Source organism: Nannospalax galili, unplaced genomic scaffold, assembly GCF_000622305.1.
Source record: "Nannospalax galili isolate Female #2095 unplaced genomic scaffold, S.galili_v1.0 scaffold809, whole genome shotgun sequence".
NCBI classification, from domain to species: domain Eukaryota; kingdom Metazoa; phylum Chordata; class Mammalia; order Rodentia; family Spalacidae; genus Nannospalax; species Nannospalax galili.
This window is the reverse complement of record NW_008360015.1, coordinates 479,795-499,367: the sequence shown is the minus strand read 5'-3', so window position 1 is coordinate 499,367 and position 19,573 is coordinate 479,795. Positions and strand designations below refer to the sequence as shown.

Here is a 19,573-nt window from a genome sequence, read left to right as displayed (position 1 = left end):
CTGATTATTACCAGTGATAGTCATGTATATAGAGATTAGAAATGCATGTGAAAACGTCTCAATGTCAATTGCTTTGGAATGAATTCGTCTGTATGAAAAATAAATAAATAAAAAAATAAAGATAAAAAAAAAGTTGTATGAAGAGAAAAGAAATAGGCAAAATTTTAGCAATTCATGAATGTAGGTAAAAGACATTGAATTTTGGGGCTGGAGAGATGGCTCGGCAGTTAAGAGCACTGACTGCTCTTGCAGAGGACCCAGGTTTGGTTTCCAGTACCCACATGGTGGCTAAGAATCATAACTTCAGTTCCAGAGGATCTGACACCTTCTTCTGACTTCTGCAGGCAATGTACAACATGGGTGCACTTACATACATGCAGACAATACACTTATACACATGAAATTTTTTTAAAAAAACATTGGGTTTGGGTGCTGAGAGATGGCTCAGCAGTTAAGAACACTGGCTGTTGTAGCAGAAGACCCAGGTTCGATTCCCAGCACCCACATGGCAGCTAACAACTGTCTGTAACTCCAGTTCCAGGGGATCCGAAGGCCTCTTCTGTCCTCCATGGGCATTGCATCACACGGGTGCACTTACCTACATGCAGGCAATATATTCATACACATAAAATAAAAGTAATAAATAAAATATTTTTTAAATTGGGTTTTACAGCTAATATGCGAGCAAAATTTGACTGAACTGCTGATTCTGAATTTAATTGCTCAATGGTAAATTCACAGTTATTTATTGTACTATTCATTCAATTTCTTTGTAGATTTGAATACTTTCAAAATACTAAATTTGGGGAGAAAATAAAAAAATTATATTGACAATCACAAGTATTACCCAAACCCCAATGCAACAGCTCTTCCAACCCAGCTTGGCATGTCAATGTGGGCAGACAAGGGCAATACACTTGAGGGCTGGCAGAAGTGCATATGGACTGATTGTCTGATCACTGCACTTGGGTTTTTAAATATCCCCTTCACAGATGAGAAAATTGAAACTTGGGGAGAGAAAATCACAAAGCCACAAAGCTAGAAATGACATGTATTTACTTTAAACTATGTCAATGCCAAGTGTAACAAGCAGGTTCAAATGTCTCTTCATGCCTGTGAGCACACAGAAAGTACTGACAAAGTCTTGAAATAAACTGTTAGTGTTCCAGTTGACTCTTTTCTACCTTGATAGAGGAATTATCTCAAATATCCTTGATGGCTGACCTAGAATATAGCAAACAGGCAAACGGTGGTAAGTCACAGAGACTGCAAACACTGGGGGGGCCTCTCCAACCCCTACTTAGGAAGAAATGGCTGTGTGGCTATCTCCAGCAGCATGATTCCTATCAAGTAAGGAAGGCTATCTACCACAGCACTGTGGCAATCCTGCAGGTCCAGGATCCAATGCAGGGAAGTAACTATCTCTACATGGAGGGATGGGGAGGGAGTGGCATGACTGGAACATCAGGAACAGAAAGCTTTGAGTTCAAGTCTCATAAAATAAAGGTTACTCTCTCTGGTATGTGGGAGGATGCACAGGTTAGCACCACCATCAAGCCAGTCAGTCTTCATCCCTTTTAACCAGTGACAGATGGAACGGCACTGCCAACAACTTTACAACTTTTTAATTATGTAAAAGGTATACCTATAAAATTTTAATTATGTAAAAGGTATACCTATAAAATCTGTCCCTGAAATTTCTACTAATCCAACAAGCTATGTTTCTTGACCACTAAAACAAAGATAAAACCCAGACACATCAAGCTCCTGGAATTTGAGGAGTCATGCCCAAGAGCATGCTCCTGGATTTTTAACTCCTGGGCAGGCCTGTACCAAACCTCCTAGGTGGCCATGCTGGGGATGGAACCCAGAGTCTCACACATGCTAGGCAAGCACTCTATCACTGAGCTATACCCCTAGCCAAATTAAATTCTTTTTCACCCTACCTTAAACCTTTATAGGTAAATTGGAAAAGAGAAACAAAAATTTTAGTGTGGATCTAGTAAGAACACTTTGGGAACAGATGGTCTTCACTGTCTTTAGATGTAAGACAGCTGGCTGTATACCAGAATAATCCATAATAATTGACAGGAAGACAAGCAAATAAAGTCTAATTATCCTCTATTGTGCAAGGGAAAAGGGATAGAGGCACTATGAAGGGAACCAAGAGACTTCAATCCTAAAAACTAAATGTCCAAGCAGTAATAGCAACAGAACCCCAGAGGAAATAGCTTATGTTCGTTCCAGATTAAAAATATATGTATCAGTCATGTTCTGCATGTCCAGCCAAATTATTAGGCATTTATGATTCAGAACCACCACCAAGGGAGCCAAACAAGGGTGGGACACATACTGCCTACTTCAGACTTTGCTCCTCTATCTGCTGTCACTAGGAGTACAGGCCATGGGACAAGGTCTGGGGAGCAAGAGGCAGGGTGTATAAAGCCCAATGTGACCACAGAAAAGAAGGGAAGGAAGTGAAAACAGAAATATTCTAATACCCACCTGACTTGTATAGAGCCTAGCCCCTACTTGAAACGAAAAATGAAAGGTTCAGCCAGGGCTACATAATGAGATCCTGTCTCAAAAAAAAAAAAAAAAAAAAAAAAAAAAAAAAAAGCTATAGAAACATGACTTTAGAAATCCACAGATAGCCCATGATTCCTGAGAAAACGCAACATTTTAGAAGGCATGTCCCATGTGGAGATTCATTCTTTCTGCAAGGCAATGAAAGGCGTCATTTTCTCTTCAAATTGGTTCATGCACTCAGAAATGCCCAATTACTCAGATCATTCCAGCTTCCAACACTTAGGATATACAGCATCATCATGTGAACAGACCAAACATTTAAAAGAAATTAAAACCCTCCAATTTTCCCATCCTTTAACACAAATAAAAATGGATTCATTTGTCTGATCTTTTCTCAACTCAAAAAAAATTTAATCTAATTAGTGAAACTTGGAAAAATAATTCTTGATCATTTCCTTTTATTTCCTCTCTACTAAGAAGTCCTGTCTTTTAATAGAATATGAAGTTGCCAATGTCTGCATCACTTTTCATGACTGCCTTTTTCTAAAATATTTATGCTAAAAGAATTGTGATCATAAAGTTTTTGCCAAAAGAAACTATTAATACAACCTAACCATATGAAAACACTGTTTATATATTGTATACAGTGGGAGAAAGTGTTACTCTCAAAAAGAAAATATAACCTACCTCAGTTCTTAAAATGACAAATATATATATATATATATATATATGCTTAGTGACTATTTATGGAAGAGGAAAGATAGTTTTCTCTCTGGGATCCTTGCTGCGTGGAAGGAAAGAAACTCTACTTGCGGCTCCATAGCCTCAGGCAGACACCTCTGGCTCTAAGTGATAGAACACCTCTACCTGACTATTCAAATAAGAAGGGTATTTACTGCTCCACATGACAGGAAGCATGGACATAGGGATGCTGCTGGGCAGACTGAATCCAGCAAAGCTGATCATCCTCAGTATGTAGGCTTGTAGCTCACCTCACAGACATGAAAAACACCATGGGTATAAGCTAGCTGGTTATCCAAGCTCAATAAAGTCCAGCATAAGAGCAAGAACCATATCCTTCTTGTGTATCTATGTAAGATGGAAGAACTTCCCCCAGGAGTCCCTCTACAAATGGCCCTGCATGCTAGCCAGATCTCAATCTCTCTCTCCCTCTCTCTCTCTCTCTCTCTCTCTCTCTCTCTCTCTCTCTCTCTCTCATACACACACACACACACACACATACACACACACACACACAAAACCTCCTCCTTCCCGTCAGTGATTAGCAAAGCGGGATTATCCAAAATACACCCTTTGTGCTGATAAGGATCCTGTCCCCAATGGGTAGATATATTCTATACAACTCATGGCTCTATGTGCAAGGAAGGAAACAGGGTGGACTTCTGATAGGGGACCAACAGTGTCTGCTAAACAGAGGCAAACACTGCAATGAACACAAACTACACAGAAACAGGAAGAGGGGAAACGAATCCCCCCCAAAAAAAACTAGATCCCACTTTATGGTTTCAAAGGGTATTAGTTAAGTGTCTTTTTTTTTGTCTTTTTGAGACACCCTAGTACTTATATCAACTACAGAAACAGCTAAATAGTTACTGCTTTAATGAACACTCATATTATCAAATTGTGGTTTTAAAGTGCCTCTAGAATGTGAAATAATAAATGCAACCCAGATGTTCACAAAAAAAAAAAAAGGAAAACAAGATTGTTTTTACTTCATAGCAACCAAATAGGTCAAATCATTTCCTCCTTCAGAGAATTCTCAGAGGACTGCAAACTCCTCTCGAAGAGCATGTATTTCATATGTATCTGTGCACAGAAATAGGAAATACCACTGTCCAAAATAAACGGGAATATTACATGTTCCCATGAAAGTGAACTGGAAAACTGCAGCAAGACTATTTTCTCCATGTTGCAAACATCTGGATAAAAAAGGGGGTGGGGGAGGATAATCATTTATTACCTAGATAATGGGAAATAGTTTTCAGTCATCAACAAAATGCTTAGTTTTATAGTAAATTTCTGGTTTTATTTATCAATTACAGGAGCAAATTTGTCCCCCCAAAAAAGAGAAGCCCAGTCATTAACAAAAGCCCTGCTGAGTTTAAAGGCAGGAACTTTATCTTTCCCTGTTTGAACAGTGCTCCTGGTGACTTACGGAGAACCAAGACAGCCGAAAAGAGTAAATTTGCTCTGTGAAAGTAAATTACAAAATCTTCTTAGCCAACTGAATTGACTCAGGTGATATTTACATTTACAGACTGTAAGACATTTACATTTACAGACTGTAAGACATCTATCTTGAAATAAAAATCTTGCTAGATTGTCTCTACCCAAAGTTTAAAACCTTTCTGAATCTAAGTCTATTATGCTATCTGAAAGCCTGACATTAACTAAACAGCTTATGAGTACAGTGAATTTCAAAAGTCAGGATGGAGGCAGAAGTATTAAATTGTTTGCTATTTTTCCAGAAAGTCAAAATATTTTCTGTACCTTGAGATTTTGGGGTACTCTGATAAAAACTTACTTTTTGAAATTTTACTTTAAGGGCTAGAGAGATAATTCAAGAGTTAACAGCACTTGCTGCTCTTGCAGAGGACCCAAGATCAGTTCCTGGCACCCATGAGTTGGCTCACAACTGCCTGTAACTCCAGCTCCAAGGAATCTGACACCTGACATCTCCACAGGCACTTATAGGCACGTGCCTGCATACATACATACACACACACACACACACACACACACAATTTTTAATTAAAAGCCGGGCGTGGTAGCACACGCCTTTAATCCCAGCACTCAGGAGGCAGAGGCAGGCAGATCTCTGTGAGTTCAAGGCCAGCCTGGTCTACAGAGTGAGTTCCAGGCCAGCTGGGGCTACAGGGATATCTTGTCTCAAAAAGACAAAAAAAAAATTGTTTAATCTTTAGAATTGTTTTCAGGGGCTAGAGAGATGATTCAGCATCAACTTGGTTAAGAGCACTGGCTGCTCTTACAGAAGACCTGGGTTCAGTTCCCATCCATGACTCCAGTTCCAGGGGATCTAACACCCTCTTCTGACCTCTGTGGGCACTGCGCAACACAGGTGCACTTACATGCATGCAGGCAATACATTCACACAATAAAAAAATAATAATAAATAGAATTGTTTTCTTTTATCTTTTATCTTTTTTTTTTTCTTTTGGTCTTTTTGAGACAGGGTCTCCCTATAGCCCCAGCTGTCCTGGAATTCACTATGCAGCCCAGTCTGGCCTTGAACTCACAGAAATCCACTTGCCTCTAGAGCCTCCTGAGTGCTGGGATTAATTAAAGGCATGCACCACAACTCCTGGCCCGAATTGTTTTCATTTTAAAATCATCCTATATCACAAGGGTCCTGTATTACAAACTGACAAAACCTGCCAATAATTTCTTAAAACTAATCGACCTCTCTTCAGGTGGTGAGTCTTACTAGGTGCACTGCAGTGATATTGCAGTGATAGCACAACACCTGCCTACTCTCTTAGCGTAAGGAATCATTGTTGGTTCACAGGCAAAATGATTACTTGAGAAATGTTACACACACACACACACACACACACACACACACACACACACCCTACCTTTCCCTCCCTGAACTCTGACCACTCTGGCTCCCCCTCCATCCTCCTCCTCACAGGCTCAAATAGCCAAACTGTCTACCTGCTATCTCCACCTGCATTGTTCCTAAGAAGTCTGTCAAACTGTGGATTTTTTTTTGGGGGGGGGCCTTTGAGACAGGGTCTCCCTGTAGCCCCACCTGGCCTGGAAATCACTATGTAGACCAGGCTAGCCTTGAATTCACAAAGATCCACCTGCCTCCACCTTCTGAGTGCTGGGATTAAAGACATGTGCCACCATGCCTGGCTAAGTCTGTCAAATTGTAAATGTCAAAACCGAACTGTTGAGATTCTGCTTCCAGTAAAAGCTGACTGGTTCATTACAGAGCATTCTTCTGCCAAGAACAACTAGAAAAACTGAACACAGTATAAGAAACAATTATTTGGGAGCTGGAGAGATGGCTCAGCCATTAAGAGCACTGGCTACTCTTACAGAGGACCCAGGTTTGATTCCCAGCACCCACATGGCAGCTAACAACCTTCTGTAACTCCAGTTCCAGGGAATCCGATGCCCTCTTTTGACCTCCCCAGGAACTGCACAACACAGGTGCACTTACAAACAGTGCTGGAAACTTTACACTTGCCTCCACTTTCCCTTGGGATCATTGATGGAAGCTCTAAAGCGTAACCAGGAGACTGGTCCTCCCATTTTAAAGTAATATCCCTCCCCTTAACTGCCTGCCATAGCCTCTCTTGAGGAGGACAGACAGAATTTCATATTATTTTTACAATTTGAGACCCTGTCTCAAAAATAAGTAATAAATATTAAAGTTTAACACGTGTATGTCACTGAAAACCAAGAGTAAAACAGACAACAGAGCATACTTATGGTCATCTAAATACTGGAGCTACCAGACACAGACTTATTGGTGAAATAAATAAGTTAATAGACAAGGGCTGGAGAGATGGCTCAGCGGTTAAGAGTGCTAACTGCTCTTGCAGGGGACTTGGGTTCAATTCCCAGCACCCACATGGCGGCTACAAACCGTCCTTAACTCCAATTCCAGGGGAATCTGAAGCCCTCTTCTGACCTCCACTGGCATTGCACGACACAGGTGCACTCACATACATGCAGGCAATACACTCATATACATACAATAAAAATAAATAAAAATATTTTAATTAAATTAAATTAAAATTAATAGACAAAATGAAAATTTCAGCAGGAAGTCAGAACCTAACAGACAAAAAGATTAACTGAAATTAAGAACTCAGTAAGTATAAGAACAACTAGATGGAGCAGAAAAAAGGATCAATACAATGGCAGATAGCTCAGAAGAAAACAAAGAGTCAAGTCTAGACAGACAAAAGAACGGGGCTGGTGAGACAATCCAGCAGGTAAAGGCACTTGCCACCAAGTCTGACAACCTGAGTTCAATCCCTAGGACCCACATGATAAAATGAGAGACCCAACTCCCCCAAGTTGTCCTCTCTGACCTCCATACTCGCACTGTGGCATACATGCATGCAGGCACACACAGCAATCAAAAAATAAAGCTTGTTTTTTAAAGCACAGAAACACAATCCAGTATGGTGGTGCATGTCTTTGATCCCAGCACTCTGGAGGGAGAGGCAGGCAGATCTCTATGAGTTCCAGGCCATCCAGGACTACATAATGAGACCCTGCCTCAAAAAAATCAAAACAAAAAAGGCACAAAAACAAGTCTCACATACATCATGACATGACACAGAGGACACATCTAACTACATGTAATCAGAGTTCCAGAAAGGGAAGGACTCAACAAAGACAGTGACCTCGAATTCTGCACATCTAATTCAAGCCTTGCCATGTGACCCTTACCAAAAAGAAAAACAACAGTAACTTACCCAAGCAGGACAGAACGGTGGAAAATCACATCTGGGCCCAGCACAGAAGAAAAGCAAGAAAGAAAAGAATATTTAAAACAGCCTAAGGTGAGTGGGGAGAGGCCTACTGACTTCAAAGGAGCAATAAGACATAGCTAATTCTCCACAGAGGCAATGGCAGCACAAGGCGATGAAAGGACCCTGTTCCCAAACGGCCAGAATCAACTAGAAAGCCTCTAACTGTAGACTCAGTAAAAACAGCCTTCAAACATGGAGGAGGCAAAGACATTTTTGACAAAACAAACAAATGAGCCCTCAAAACATTTTTTTTCCAAAACATTTTTATCCTCTACTCTCTGAGCAGAGCACCTAAGCCAGAAACCCAAGGTCATCAGCAACTCCTGCACTATTCACTACCCCCCAAGCTGTTAGTGTGTCCAGCTGAGCCACCAAAACACATTTCATGCTAGAAAAGCATGGATGATTACCACAGTGCAACATCTTACTCCTGAGACAGACAGACATCTAAAAGCCTGACAAACACCAAGTGTTGATTACAATGTTGGGGATACTAGGAAATCAGAGGGCTACTCACCAGCTCCTAATAAGAAGGCCATTCATCTTCGTAGGCAGAAAAACCAAAAGGGGCCTGTGACCCGTGACTACAAAGCCAGCAACAGCCAGAATGCCTCTCACGTTTATGATGGGAGACAAGCCTGCAAGCTCAAGTACTGACTGTAACCACATCAATGGAAACTCAACACGTATGAGTTCAACATAGGACAAAACAGACACCATATGAAAGAAGTCGGAAGAAACAAACAAGGGTGACATACCACTGTGTGGGTAGCCTTTCATTTACATGCAAGCTGCCAAACATCCATACTGTCAATACCAGTTTTATCATTAACAAAAAAGAGACTTGCATTAACACGCATCTTTGTCTAAGTGTGAAAAACACCACAGGACCCCACAGCAAATCCTAGCGGCTGCTTCTAGGGCATACATAGGAAAGGGCAGAGAATAGGACCAGAGATTGCTACGCAACTCTAACTGCAACTGAATAGTAAAAATATTTAGAATGGTGGCACACACCTTTAGTCTCAGCACTCGGGAGGCAGAGGCAAGCAGGACTCTGTGAGACTGAGTCCAGCCTGGTCTACAGAGCAAGTTCCACGCCAGTCAAGGCTACATAGTAAGACCCTGTCTCAAGAAAACCAAAAAACAAACCAAGTATGGTGTCTCACATCTTTAATCCCAGTACTTGGGAGGCAGAGTGGGCAGATCTCTGAGACTGAATCCAACCTGGTCTACATAGGTGTTTCAGACCAGCTGGGGCTACAGGGAGACGCTGTCTCAAAAAAACAAATACTTACCGAGAACTGGGAGATGATGGCTCAAAGGGAACAAGCCATAAGGACCAGAGTTCAGATCCCAAGCACTCACATAAAAGTTGGATGTGGTCCTGCATGTCTGTAAGCCTACTGCTAGAGAGGAGACAGGCAAATCTCAGGAACCCAAAGGCCTGCCAATCTAGCCAGTTGGTGAGCTCTGGATTCACTGAGAAACTGTGTCAAAGATAAGGTAGGAAGCAAAAGTGAGAGACACCAATATCAAACTCTGGCCTCTATACATATATAGACCTGGCTACTATACAGACCACACAAAAATACATCAAAAATTTTTAAATAATTTGATTGAAGCTTGCTGTACATCAACCAGTATTTTAGGTCTTTGAGGCATAGACAAAAGTAGATAATATTGGGGGCTGGAGAGATAGTGCAACGGTTAAGAACTCTTGACTGTTCTTGCAGAAGACCCAGGTTTGAATCCCAGCACCCATATGGCAGCTAACAACTGTCCATAACTCCAGTTCCAGGGGATCCAACAGTCTCTTCTGTCCTCTGCAGGCATTGCACGATATGGGTACACTTACCTACATGCAGGCAATACATATATACACATAAAATAAAAATAATAAATGAAAAAAAATTTTTTATCTTTTTGAGACAGGGTATCCTTGTAGCCCCAGCTGTCCTGGAACTCACTGTGTAGACCAGGCTGGCCTCAAACTCACAAAGATCCGCCTGCCTCTGCCTCCCAAGTGCTGGGAGTAAAGGCATGCACCACCATGCACAGCGAAATATTTTTTTAAGTAGATAATATTGGCTGGGTGTGCTGGTGCATGCCTTTAATCCCAACACTCAGAAGGCAGAGGGAGAGGAATCTCTGTGAGTTTGAGGCCAGCCTGGTCTACACAGTGAGTTCCAGGGAAGCAAGGGCTACATAATGAGATCCTGTCTTAAAAAAAGAAAAGTGGTATGGTGGTACATGCCTTTAATCCCAGCACTAGGGAGGCATTGGCAGACGAATCTCTATGAGATTGAAGCCAGCCTGGACTACATATGGAATTCCAGGTCAGCTGGGACTACAGAGAGACCCTGTCTCAAAAACAAAGACAAAAAAAAGTATACAACATTGTTGCACTGATGGAACTTACACTCTAAGAAAAGATGGAGAGAAGGCTCAGGGATTAAGAGCACTGGCTGCTCTTCCAGAGGACCCAGGTTCAATACAGCACCCACATGGCAGCTAACAAATGTCCAAAATTTCAGTTTTAGGGGATTCGACACCCTCTTCTGACTTCTGCAGGCACTGCACGACATGGGTGCACTTACATACATGCAGGCAATATACTCATACACATAAAATAAAAATAATAAATATTAAAAAGGAAAGAAAAGACAGATAAATGCATAATGGGCAAGAGGTGGTAAGAGCTAAGAAAAATAGAACTTAAAGGAAGCTGAGAATGGGGAAAGTGACAATGGGTGTGTTGTTTTGGAAAGGCTGGTTGAGAAGGCCCTGGTGGTAAGGAGAACTTTATTGACAGAAACCTGAAACACATTTTAACAAATTTCTTTTCTTATAAACACACACACACACACACACACACACACACACACACACACACAGATGCAACTAGGGGAAACTCTAGAGGGCATTCTGAGGCAGAATCGCACCTGGCAAGGAGATAGAGAGTGTAACTGGAGTGGAATGGGGAGAAGAGGGCTGGGAAATGTTGAAAGCAAGAACTAGGGCTAGAAAGACTGCACGCAGTTAAGAACACTTGCTGCTCTTGCAGAGGACCCAAATTTGGTCCCCAGCACCCACTTTGGGTAGCTCACAACCACCTGTAACTCCATCTCCAAGGGATTTAACACCTTCTTCAAGTCTCTGCAAGTACCCCCACACAAATACACACAAGTACATACAGAAAGACACATATACACAAACAAAATTTTTTAAAAGAGAAGTCAGGCATGGTGGCACACACCTTTAACCTCAGCACTTGGGAGGCAGGGCAGGTGGATCTCTGTGAAATCAAGGACAGCCTGGTCTATATAGTGAGTTCCAGGACAGCTGGGACTGCAGACAGGCCCTATCTCAAAAAACACAAGCAAGCGAGGGCAAGAGAGCAAGAGAGCGAGAGAGCGAGAGCGAGAGCGAGAGCGAGAGCGAGAGAGAGAGAGAGAGAGAGAGAGAGAGAACCACATAGGGGTCAAGACATCCAAGGTAAGAGTAAACTTTTATTTAATATTTTTAAAAGGTTTTTCAAAAGGGGGGAGGAAGAGGAAGATTTGTGACAGACTACATGTGGCCCACAAAGCCTCAATATTTCCTTTCTGAACCTTTAACAGAGCTTGTAGCCCCCTGGAGGATGTGGACCGTGGGAAGATCTGAGGACAGGCGTCCCATTAAGACAAGGGCAGGGCAGACTGTGAGGAGTGACAGGACATACTCTGTTCAGTAAACAAGGATGACAAACAGAGGGGACCGTTAGAAGGCTAAGGCAAAGAGATGAGAGATAGCACCAGCTTTTGGCTGCAAACTGGAGAATGAGGCTACTGTATACTGATATAGAGGGAGAGCCAACTGTATACAGAGAGGGAGGGACTTATCTGTAACACTTTAAATATTTTTAAATACTTAAAATAATAGCACATACCATTAACAGCCACTGCACCAATTCTGAGTACAGGGAACATGTGTGGTTGTTGCTTTATTCTTTGTGTTTGCTGGTTTGTCTACATGGAGACTGCTCTACTACTACTCCCCTAACCCAGCCAGCCCCTGCAGCTACACCTGAGCAACTGCAACTTACTCATGGTTGTCCTGAGGACTCTCCACTTTCCCTCTGATCTATCCTCCACCTGAGAGCCAGGAATGCCTTTCTTTAAAAGATGGTTAAGAGTGCAAACTCAAACCAGAACACTTGGGTGCAAGCCGTGGCTCCACCACTTACCAGCCATGACATTTGAAGCAAACCACTTAACCTTCCCCCTCCCCTCTCCATTTTCCTATCTATAGTCAGTGATAATACTTGGAAGAGTAAATAAATTAAGATATGTAAACCACAGGAGACAGGACCTGACAAAGAACATTATATAAATATTAGCTAAAATTACTGGAATGTTAATGTAATGTCCTGTCTGAAGTCCTTCAGGGCTTCCTGCACTAAGAGAAAAATCTGCAGTGGCCAGTCTTATTTCTCCTTCCTCAGGCCACACACCAGGCTCTGCCTGGGTCACCACCTGACAGGCTGCACCTGAAGGAGGCTTCCTCAAAAAGGCTGTCCTGGCCAGCACTTTCCTCCTCCTCCCCACTTCTTCCATGCCCCAACTCTGCCTCCCGCCTCCTCTCGCTCTTTCAACACATTTAGAATAATTCGTGATTATTTTACAGGTCTGTTTATCCAAATTTTTTGACATATTTATTTTTATTTTATGTGTATGAGTGTTTTGCTGCATGTATGTGTGCAATGTCCACAGAGGTCAGAAAAGGGTGTCAGATCCCCTGGAACTGGAGTTAAGGATGGTTGTTAGCTGCCATGTGGGTGCTGGGAACTGAGCCCAGGTCCTCTGCAAGAACAGCTAGTGGTCGTAACTACTAAGCCATCTCTCCAGCCTCTCTTGTTTACCTTTTAATAAAAGTCTGTCTCCCCAAGTAAACATAAGTTCCACGAACAGAAGAAATCCATCTGCTGTATTCATGTCCACAGCCCTTGTGCCAAGGGAAGGGTCTGCCATTTGATAGGGATCATAGCAGGAGTTGGAAGACAGCATCCAATGAACTAAGCATGGCCTACAATACCATCTCATCCACTTCTTAAGCACTCAAAGGTAGAGTGGTTCTTAGTTTCCTGTGAATACACTAAATGCACATAGCGAACAGATCTTATTGTTTTATATTTAATATATATTGTGTCTTACATAAATTCCCTCACAAAAAGGGGTGCTCTGGGGAGCTGGAGAAATGACTCAGTGGTTAAGAGCATTTCCTGCTCTTGCAGAGGACCCTTAGAGTTTGGTTCCCAGCACATTATTCAGGTGGCTTACAACCATATGCAACTCCAGCTCCAGGAGGACCAGATGCCTCTGACCTCCAAGGGAACCTTCACTGGTGTGTACACATTCATACACAGCCACAAATATACACACAAAAAAATTTTAATCTAAAAATGTGCTTTGAAATATAAATTCCTTTTTAAAAGAGTGTTTACTTTTATAAGGTTAATTTTTTTGTTTTGAGACAGGCTCATTCTATAGCCCAGACTGTCTCTAGAACCTACTATGTAGCTCAGGCTGGTCTTAAACTCACTGCAATCCTCCTGCCTCAGCCTTCCAAGTGCTAGGACTATCAGTGTCCACTGTCCCTGACAAAAAGGGTGTTCTTTACCAGTACAGCATACTATTTTTCCATGAAACGTGTTTTCCAATTTTAGGAAAGGTAAAGACAGGTTTATTTAAACTTTATTCAATTTCACGAATTAAAAAGACAGAGGATGAAATGGCTCCTGCCCACTGCTGATCATCAACCTTTCTGAACAGGAGATCATTGTTCTTAGTTCCTTGTTTAACCCGTCCAGAAAATTTTCATGTGCATACAAGCACTTCCTTGCTTCCTTAAAGAAAAAAAAACCAGAAACTAGCACACAGTGCACATTTTCCTACTTTGCTTTTATAACAAGACATCCTGGAGAACTTTCTGTATGAACTCAGAGTTGCCTCTTTGCACAACTCCTAACTTCACTCACTATCGGAGTATTTATCTCACGAGTCTCCCGCTGATGGACACTCAAGGAACTGAATAATCTTTTTGCCTTTATTACCTCACACAAGTACAAATGTATCTGCAGGTTAAATTCCTAGAACTGGCATTGCTGGGTAAAGGATTTACACACTTGTAGCTTTTTATAAGCTATTGCCAGATGTGGTAGTACATGCCACAGAGGCAGAAGGGCTCTGTGAGTTCCAGGCCAGCCTGGTCTACATAGTGAGTTCCAGACAAGCCAGACTTACATAGTGAGACTCTGTCTCAAAAATAAAGAAACAAAAAGGCTATTTCCCAGTGCTCTCATAAACATCGGGGTCTACACAAGGAAACAGCCATCTCTTTAAAGGCTCTAAAACAGGAAAATTCATGTAAGAATTGGTTACATATGTGATGGAAAGATAAGCAACACTAAGACTGTCCTGAGGTCATCAGGAGCAAGAACCTCTCCCACCTTCTGTTGGAAGACAGAAGACAAAAGGATTTCCAAAGCTCAAAGGGCCAGGGCCAAGGGACAGCAGAGACACTGCCTGAGGCAGAATGGTTGAGAAAGAACCAGGTGTCTCAGTTCCTTTGGCCTCCAATCTCCCCAGTGGCAACCCTGCCCTGAAGCCACTGACCAAGCGGTATTGAACCCCTCTGTGAGAGAAGGGTAAGGAATGGAACCCAGCCAACAGGACCCAAGGTCTTCGAAGCCTCCTTGGGAGCCCTGACTAGTTTGCACTGCCACCAGCAAAGGCTGAGCTGGCCTTACCAGCATTCTGCTTTCAAACTCAGAACTCATCACTGACAGGTGATCTCAACCTAGTTTTAGTTTTATATTTATTTTTGGCATCCCAAGTGCCATTTCACTTGAGCACACACTTTACTCTCATCTGTACTAATGGTAATGGGGGTGACAGTTTGGGGATGTCTATCAATGCCAACCACCTCACTGGCCCTGTGGCCCATTGAGGAACCGGGATCAGGTGGTGGCATTAAGCCAAACTAGCCAGTCACCTTCTAAGTAGAGACCTATTTCAAGAACTGTTCTAGAAAATCTGAAAGGCACTGAAATGCCAAGTAAAAATACCTTAACTATAATCTGCACACATTACAAGAAACAATGTGTTCTTGTAATCTTGTGCCCCCACTTGCTCCTCCTTGTAACTGCCTTCCAGCCATTCATGCGCCATCCTCTCCTTATCTTACCTTGAAAAGAACAAATAATTAAACCCTGGACAAAAAAAGTTCAGTTGTAAACAGCAAGTAGGAATCAATTTTTCAAAGTCTTTTTAACGTGATCAACACACTAGCAATAAAAAGATCTTTTAAATTCTGAGTAAATTTAACTTTTATCTTCCAAGCAAGCTGAACAAATCCCCCAGACATAAAGTACTCTAATGACATGCCAAAACAAAAAATGCTATGCTTTATAACTGCCTGGCAACTGAAACTATTCTTCAAAAGGCTGATTTTTGAAAAATATATTTTTTGGGTCTTTTTGAGACAGGGTCTCCTTGTAGCCCCAGCTGACCTGGCTCTCACTATGTAGACCAGGCTGGCCTCAATCTCACTAAGATCCACCTGCCCCTGCCTCTCAACCTCTCAAGTGCTGTGATTAAAAGTATGTGCTACTACTCCCAGCAAAACAAATTTTTAAATTTTTTAAAAATTTTATTTATGTGTATGAGTGTTTTGCCTATATGCAGGTAAATGCACCCATGTCATGCAATGCCCACAAAAGCCAGAAGAGGACATCAGATCCCCCTGGAACCGGAGTTTCAGACAGTTGTTAGCTGCCAAGTGGGTGCTGGGAACCAAACCCAGGTCCTCTGCAAGAGCAGCCAGTGCTCTTAGCTCTCATCTCTCCAGTCCTGGATATAAATGGGATTAACTGCAATAAAATGTTTGTTAACTTCAAACCTCTAACAATCAAGAGTTAAATATAAGCATATCAAATTCATACAATAATTATATGACTCATAACTCAAAATTGTGAAAGATTTTCACTTGATTCAAAATCAAAGACACTAACATTGCAAAACATAGTTTTAAGTATCTTCCACAATACAAAGAGGAAAGATTTTGATAAACCAAATCAATAAAGGTTAAAAAGGTGTTTTCTGCCACCTAGCATGGTGTCTGGCATTTCAGTAGAAAAAAAAATCAATAAATCTGTTCATTATTGAATGTTCCAGGGAGGTGAATTAAATGATACTGTACATTTAAAAATATCCACATGACGTTCATAAGCTCTGGGGTTTTTCTTTTCAAATTTAAAAGTAATGCACTCTTATTCAAGGAACCTAGAAAACATAGAAGAAAATAAAACATCTATAATGCTATCAGTTTTTGCATTGTTCAGGCCAGGAAGTATAAAATAACTCATTTTTTGTTTTTAAATTTTATGTGTGTACACACTTGCCACACCACACATGTGGAGGTCAAAGGACAACTTGCTGAAGTCAGTTTTCTCCCACCCATGGGTCCCAGGGATCAAACTCAGGCCACCAGGCTTGACAGCAGGCGCCTTTACCTGCTGAGCCATCTCTCCAGCCCCTTAAATACTTGTTTTTAATGATCAGAAAATGTCTCAAAAGAAACCTTAGCTTACCTTTCCCCTACCATTGGACATTATTATCTTCAATTTTTTATCTTTTATCATGGAATTCGGCATCTTTGAGCATAACATCCTTTTAATTTCAAGGTTGTTTCTCTATGATATAGTCCCAAAAGAGATATGAATAGCCCAAAGATAGTTTTAAGCCTTTTGGGTATCTTCCTCTTGAATCATATTTTTAAAATAATGTTTTTATTATTGAGAATTTCATACAATATATTTTTTATTATATTCACCCCTTTCCCCATCTCCTCCCAGATCCACTCCCACCTCCCTTTTTTGATATTTAATATCATCCTTTATTATAATTCCCAAAATCTAAAAACTTGTGAAACACACTGGTGTGCCTCCCCCCCCATAATCTGCTTTTACCTTCAAGTCTTCCACCTTTCTTCGATAGCCTCTTCAATACAATCGCCACCCAAGTAGCTTCCTGGACTCTAATGTCAAATGTTTAACTGCTGCCGTTGTCTTTTTATTTTCTACACTGCACCATCACGCGGTGATTCAGGCAAAGGGTGAGGCACCCACAGAGAATACATTACTTAGGATCTGGTGTCTGGCTTGTAGGAGGGTTTGTAACTGGGCTCCTTCTTTCCATAAACAACACACCCACTCAGTGCCACAATGCTACCCCTGGCTTTAACTATGAGAGCTCAACTCGCCAAATGCCACAACGGGTGCCAACTTCCCACCAGCCCAGCCACATCACTGCTTTCAGTAACAAAAATTCTGTCTGAACAGTGCTGGAATTCTAGAAGGCACCTTGATTAACCACTTCACGGGGAAGCCTTCCATACTGCTGATTCTTACAGGCAGCTGCTCCAGCAGCCTGTAATTAAGACTTTTTTCTAAACGCTCCCTTATATTACATGGGGAGCATTCTGTCAGAAAAAAAGACGATGGTTACTGAAAGTTCAGACAGCTTCAACTTGGTGTGTTCCAATAAATGAATAAATAAATAACAAATAAAGGAGTATTAACCCTTTGCTTTCTAAATCAGTGATCCACTCCACACATTATTCTGTTTTGGAAAACTGAATCCACGGCATGACACAACAGTCATTTGTATTCCACTAAATAATCTACAACCAACAGGACACTTCCAGTAGGATAAAACTGTCAGGCACACTCAACCTGAGCCACACCAAGCACGACCCATTCTAGAAAGGTGTCCACCACCCTTGACCTAGACTTGCTGGCTGTGGTTCCTGATTCCCATGCCTAGTCACACTGATCCCTTTCATTTATTTATTTTTTTTCTTTTGGGTGGTATTGGGGGATCTAACCCCAGAGCCTTGTGTATGCTAGGCAAGCACTCTAACCACTGAGCTATAAGCACCCCCCCCTTATTTTCCAATTCCCCCCCCCCTTACTCTGTAGCCTTTCTGTTATTTAATAAAATGCATGCTCACACCTGGACTCTTAGTTTAAGCCTTTCCCAGCGATCCCTTCTAATCTAAAAACCAGACACCTGATCATGATTTCCAACATTCCCCCCTCCCCCGGTGCACCCCAAATTGAAAACTTTCACCCTCCCCATTATTTCCCACGGGCTCCCCAGCTCCAGACACCTGAGAAAAACTGGAAGACAAGAGGTCCGTCCGAAACATTGCGGCTCAGGAGGGCGGGGACGCCCTTGGCAACGAGAGGCGGGGAAGGTCGCCCCGCAAGGTCCCCTCTCGACCTCGGAAGGGCGACCCCAGGCTGCGCCGCGGAGATCCCCCGGCCTCGAACCCGCGACGCACTGGGCGGCGACGCCTGGGTTCCCGGAGTGTCCCCCTCCCCCGGGGCTGCAGAACCCGCGTCGCCGTCTCAGCCCCACGCGTCTCCCCGCCGGCGCCGGGTCACCAGCCTCAAGCTCCGGGTCTCCACAGCGCAACCCCCGGCCCCAGGGCCGCCCTGCCAGCCGGGCCACACCTCCGTCACTCACCGCTGCCGCCCTCACCGCCACCGTCTTCGTCCATCTTGAGGCCACTCCCCGCAAATCGGCGCGCCTGGAGCCCGCAGGAGCAACGGGGTGGAAAACCCGTACCCAAGGAAGCGGCCGCGGGGACAACCGGGCGGCTCCTCAGCGAGCGCGACCCGGGTCGCGGCCAGGCCTCCTCGGCGGGCCGGGCGGGGCCTCACCACTCAGCGCGCTGTCACGTGATACAAGCCACGCCCTCTCCGGCCAAGATAGGCGGAGTCTTGGGGTGCGGCCCCGCCCTCATGACCACGCCACGCCTTGCAGTAGCTGCAGTGGCTGAGCTTGGAGAGAACTGGCTGGATCCTGCAGCGCTGTGCCGGCACTGGAACCTCCAGTCTCCCACTCTAAAGCAACCTGGAGACAAACACGCGTCCGTCAGAGGAATGGGGACGCTCCACGCCACAAAACTCGGTGGCCAGGGTAAGGCTCACACGTGCACGGGGTGAGAGTGGAAAAAGATCTAGCACTGAGGGCTGATGAGACAGTCCAACTGTCCCTGGAACCCACGTAAAGGTGGAAGGCGAGAAGAGACTCCACGAAGTTGTCCTCCGACCTCCACATGGGGCTCACACACATCATAAACACACACAATGATAACTGGTTTTTTGTTTTTTTGGTTGGTTTTTTTTTTTTTTTTTTTTTCGGTCTTTTTGAGACAGGGTCTCCCTGTAGCCCCGGCTGTCCTGGAACTCACTATGTAGACCAGGCTGGCCTTGAACTCACAGAGATCCGCCTGCCTCTGCCTCCCAAGTGCTGGGATTAAAGGAGTGTGCCACCACGCCTGGTCCAATAATTAAGTTTTAAAATCAGAAAATGGGGCCTGAAGAAATAGCTCAGCAAACGAAAGCACTTGCTGCTCTTGCAGAGGACCCAAGTTCAGTTCCCAGCACCCACATCAGG

The 19,573-nt window shown here is 43.1% G+C and overlaps 1 protein-coding gene across 2 annotated transcripts in view; it reads right to left on the bottom strand.

Annotated features, from left to right (window-relative positions):
* The window catches only part of Cyth3 (cytohesin 3), a 98,959-nt gene extending 80,103 nt beyond the window's left edge, over positions 1–18,856 (bottom strand). The window contains exon 1 of one of the 2 annotated variants that reach the window (XM_008824006.3): positions 18,638–18,856. In XM_008824006.3, the coding sequence (XP_008822228.1) occupies positions 18,638–18,671 (34 nt within the window). In that variant the 5' untranslated portion in view covers positions 18,672–18,856. Of the gene's footprint in view, positions 1–18,624 lie in introns of both variants that reach the window. The other variant, XM_029559116.1, reaches the window with a different exon arrangement.
* Between the last annotated feature and the right edge of the window lie 717 nt (positions 18,857–19,573).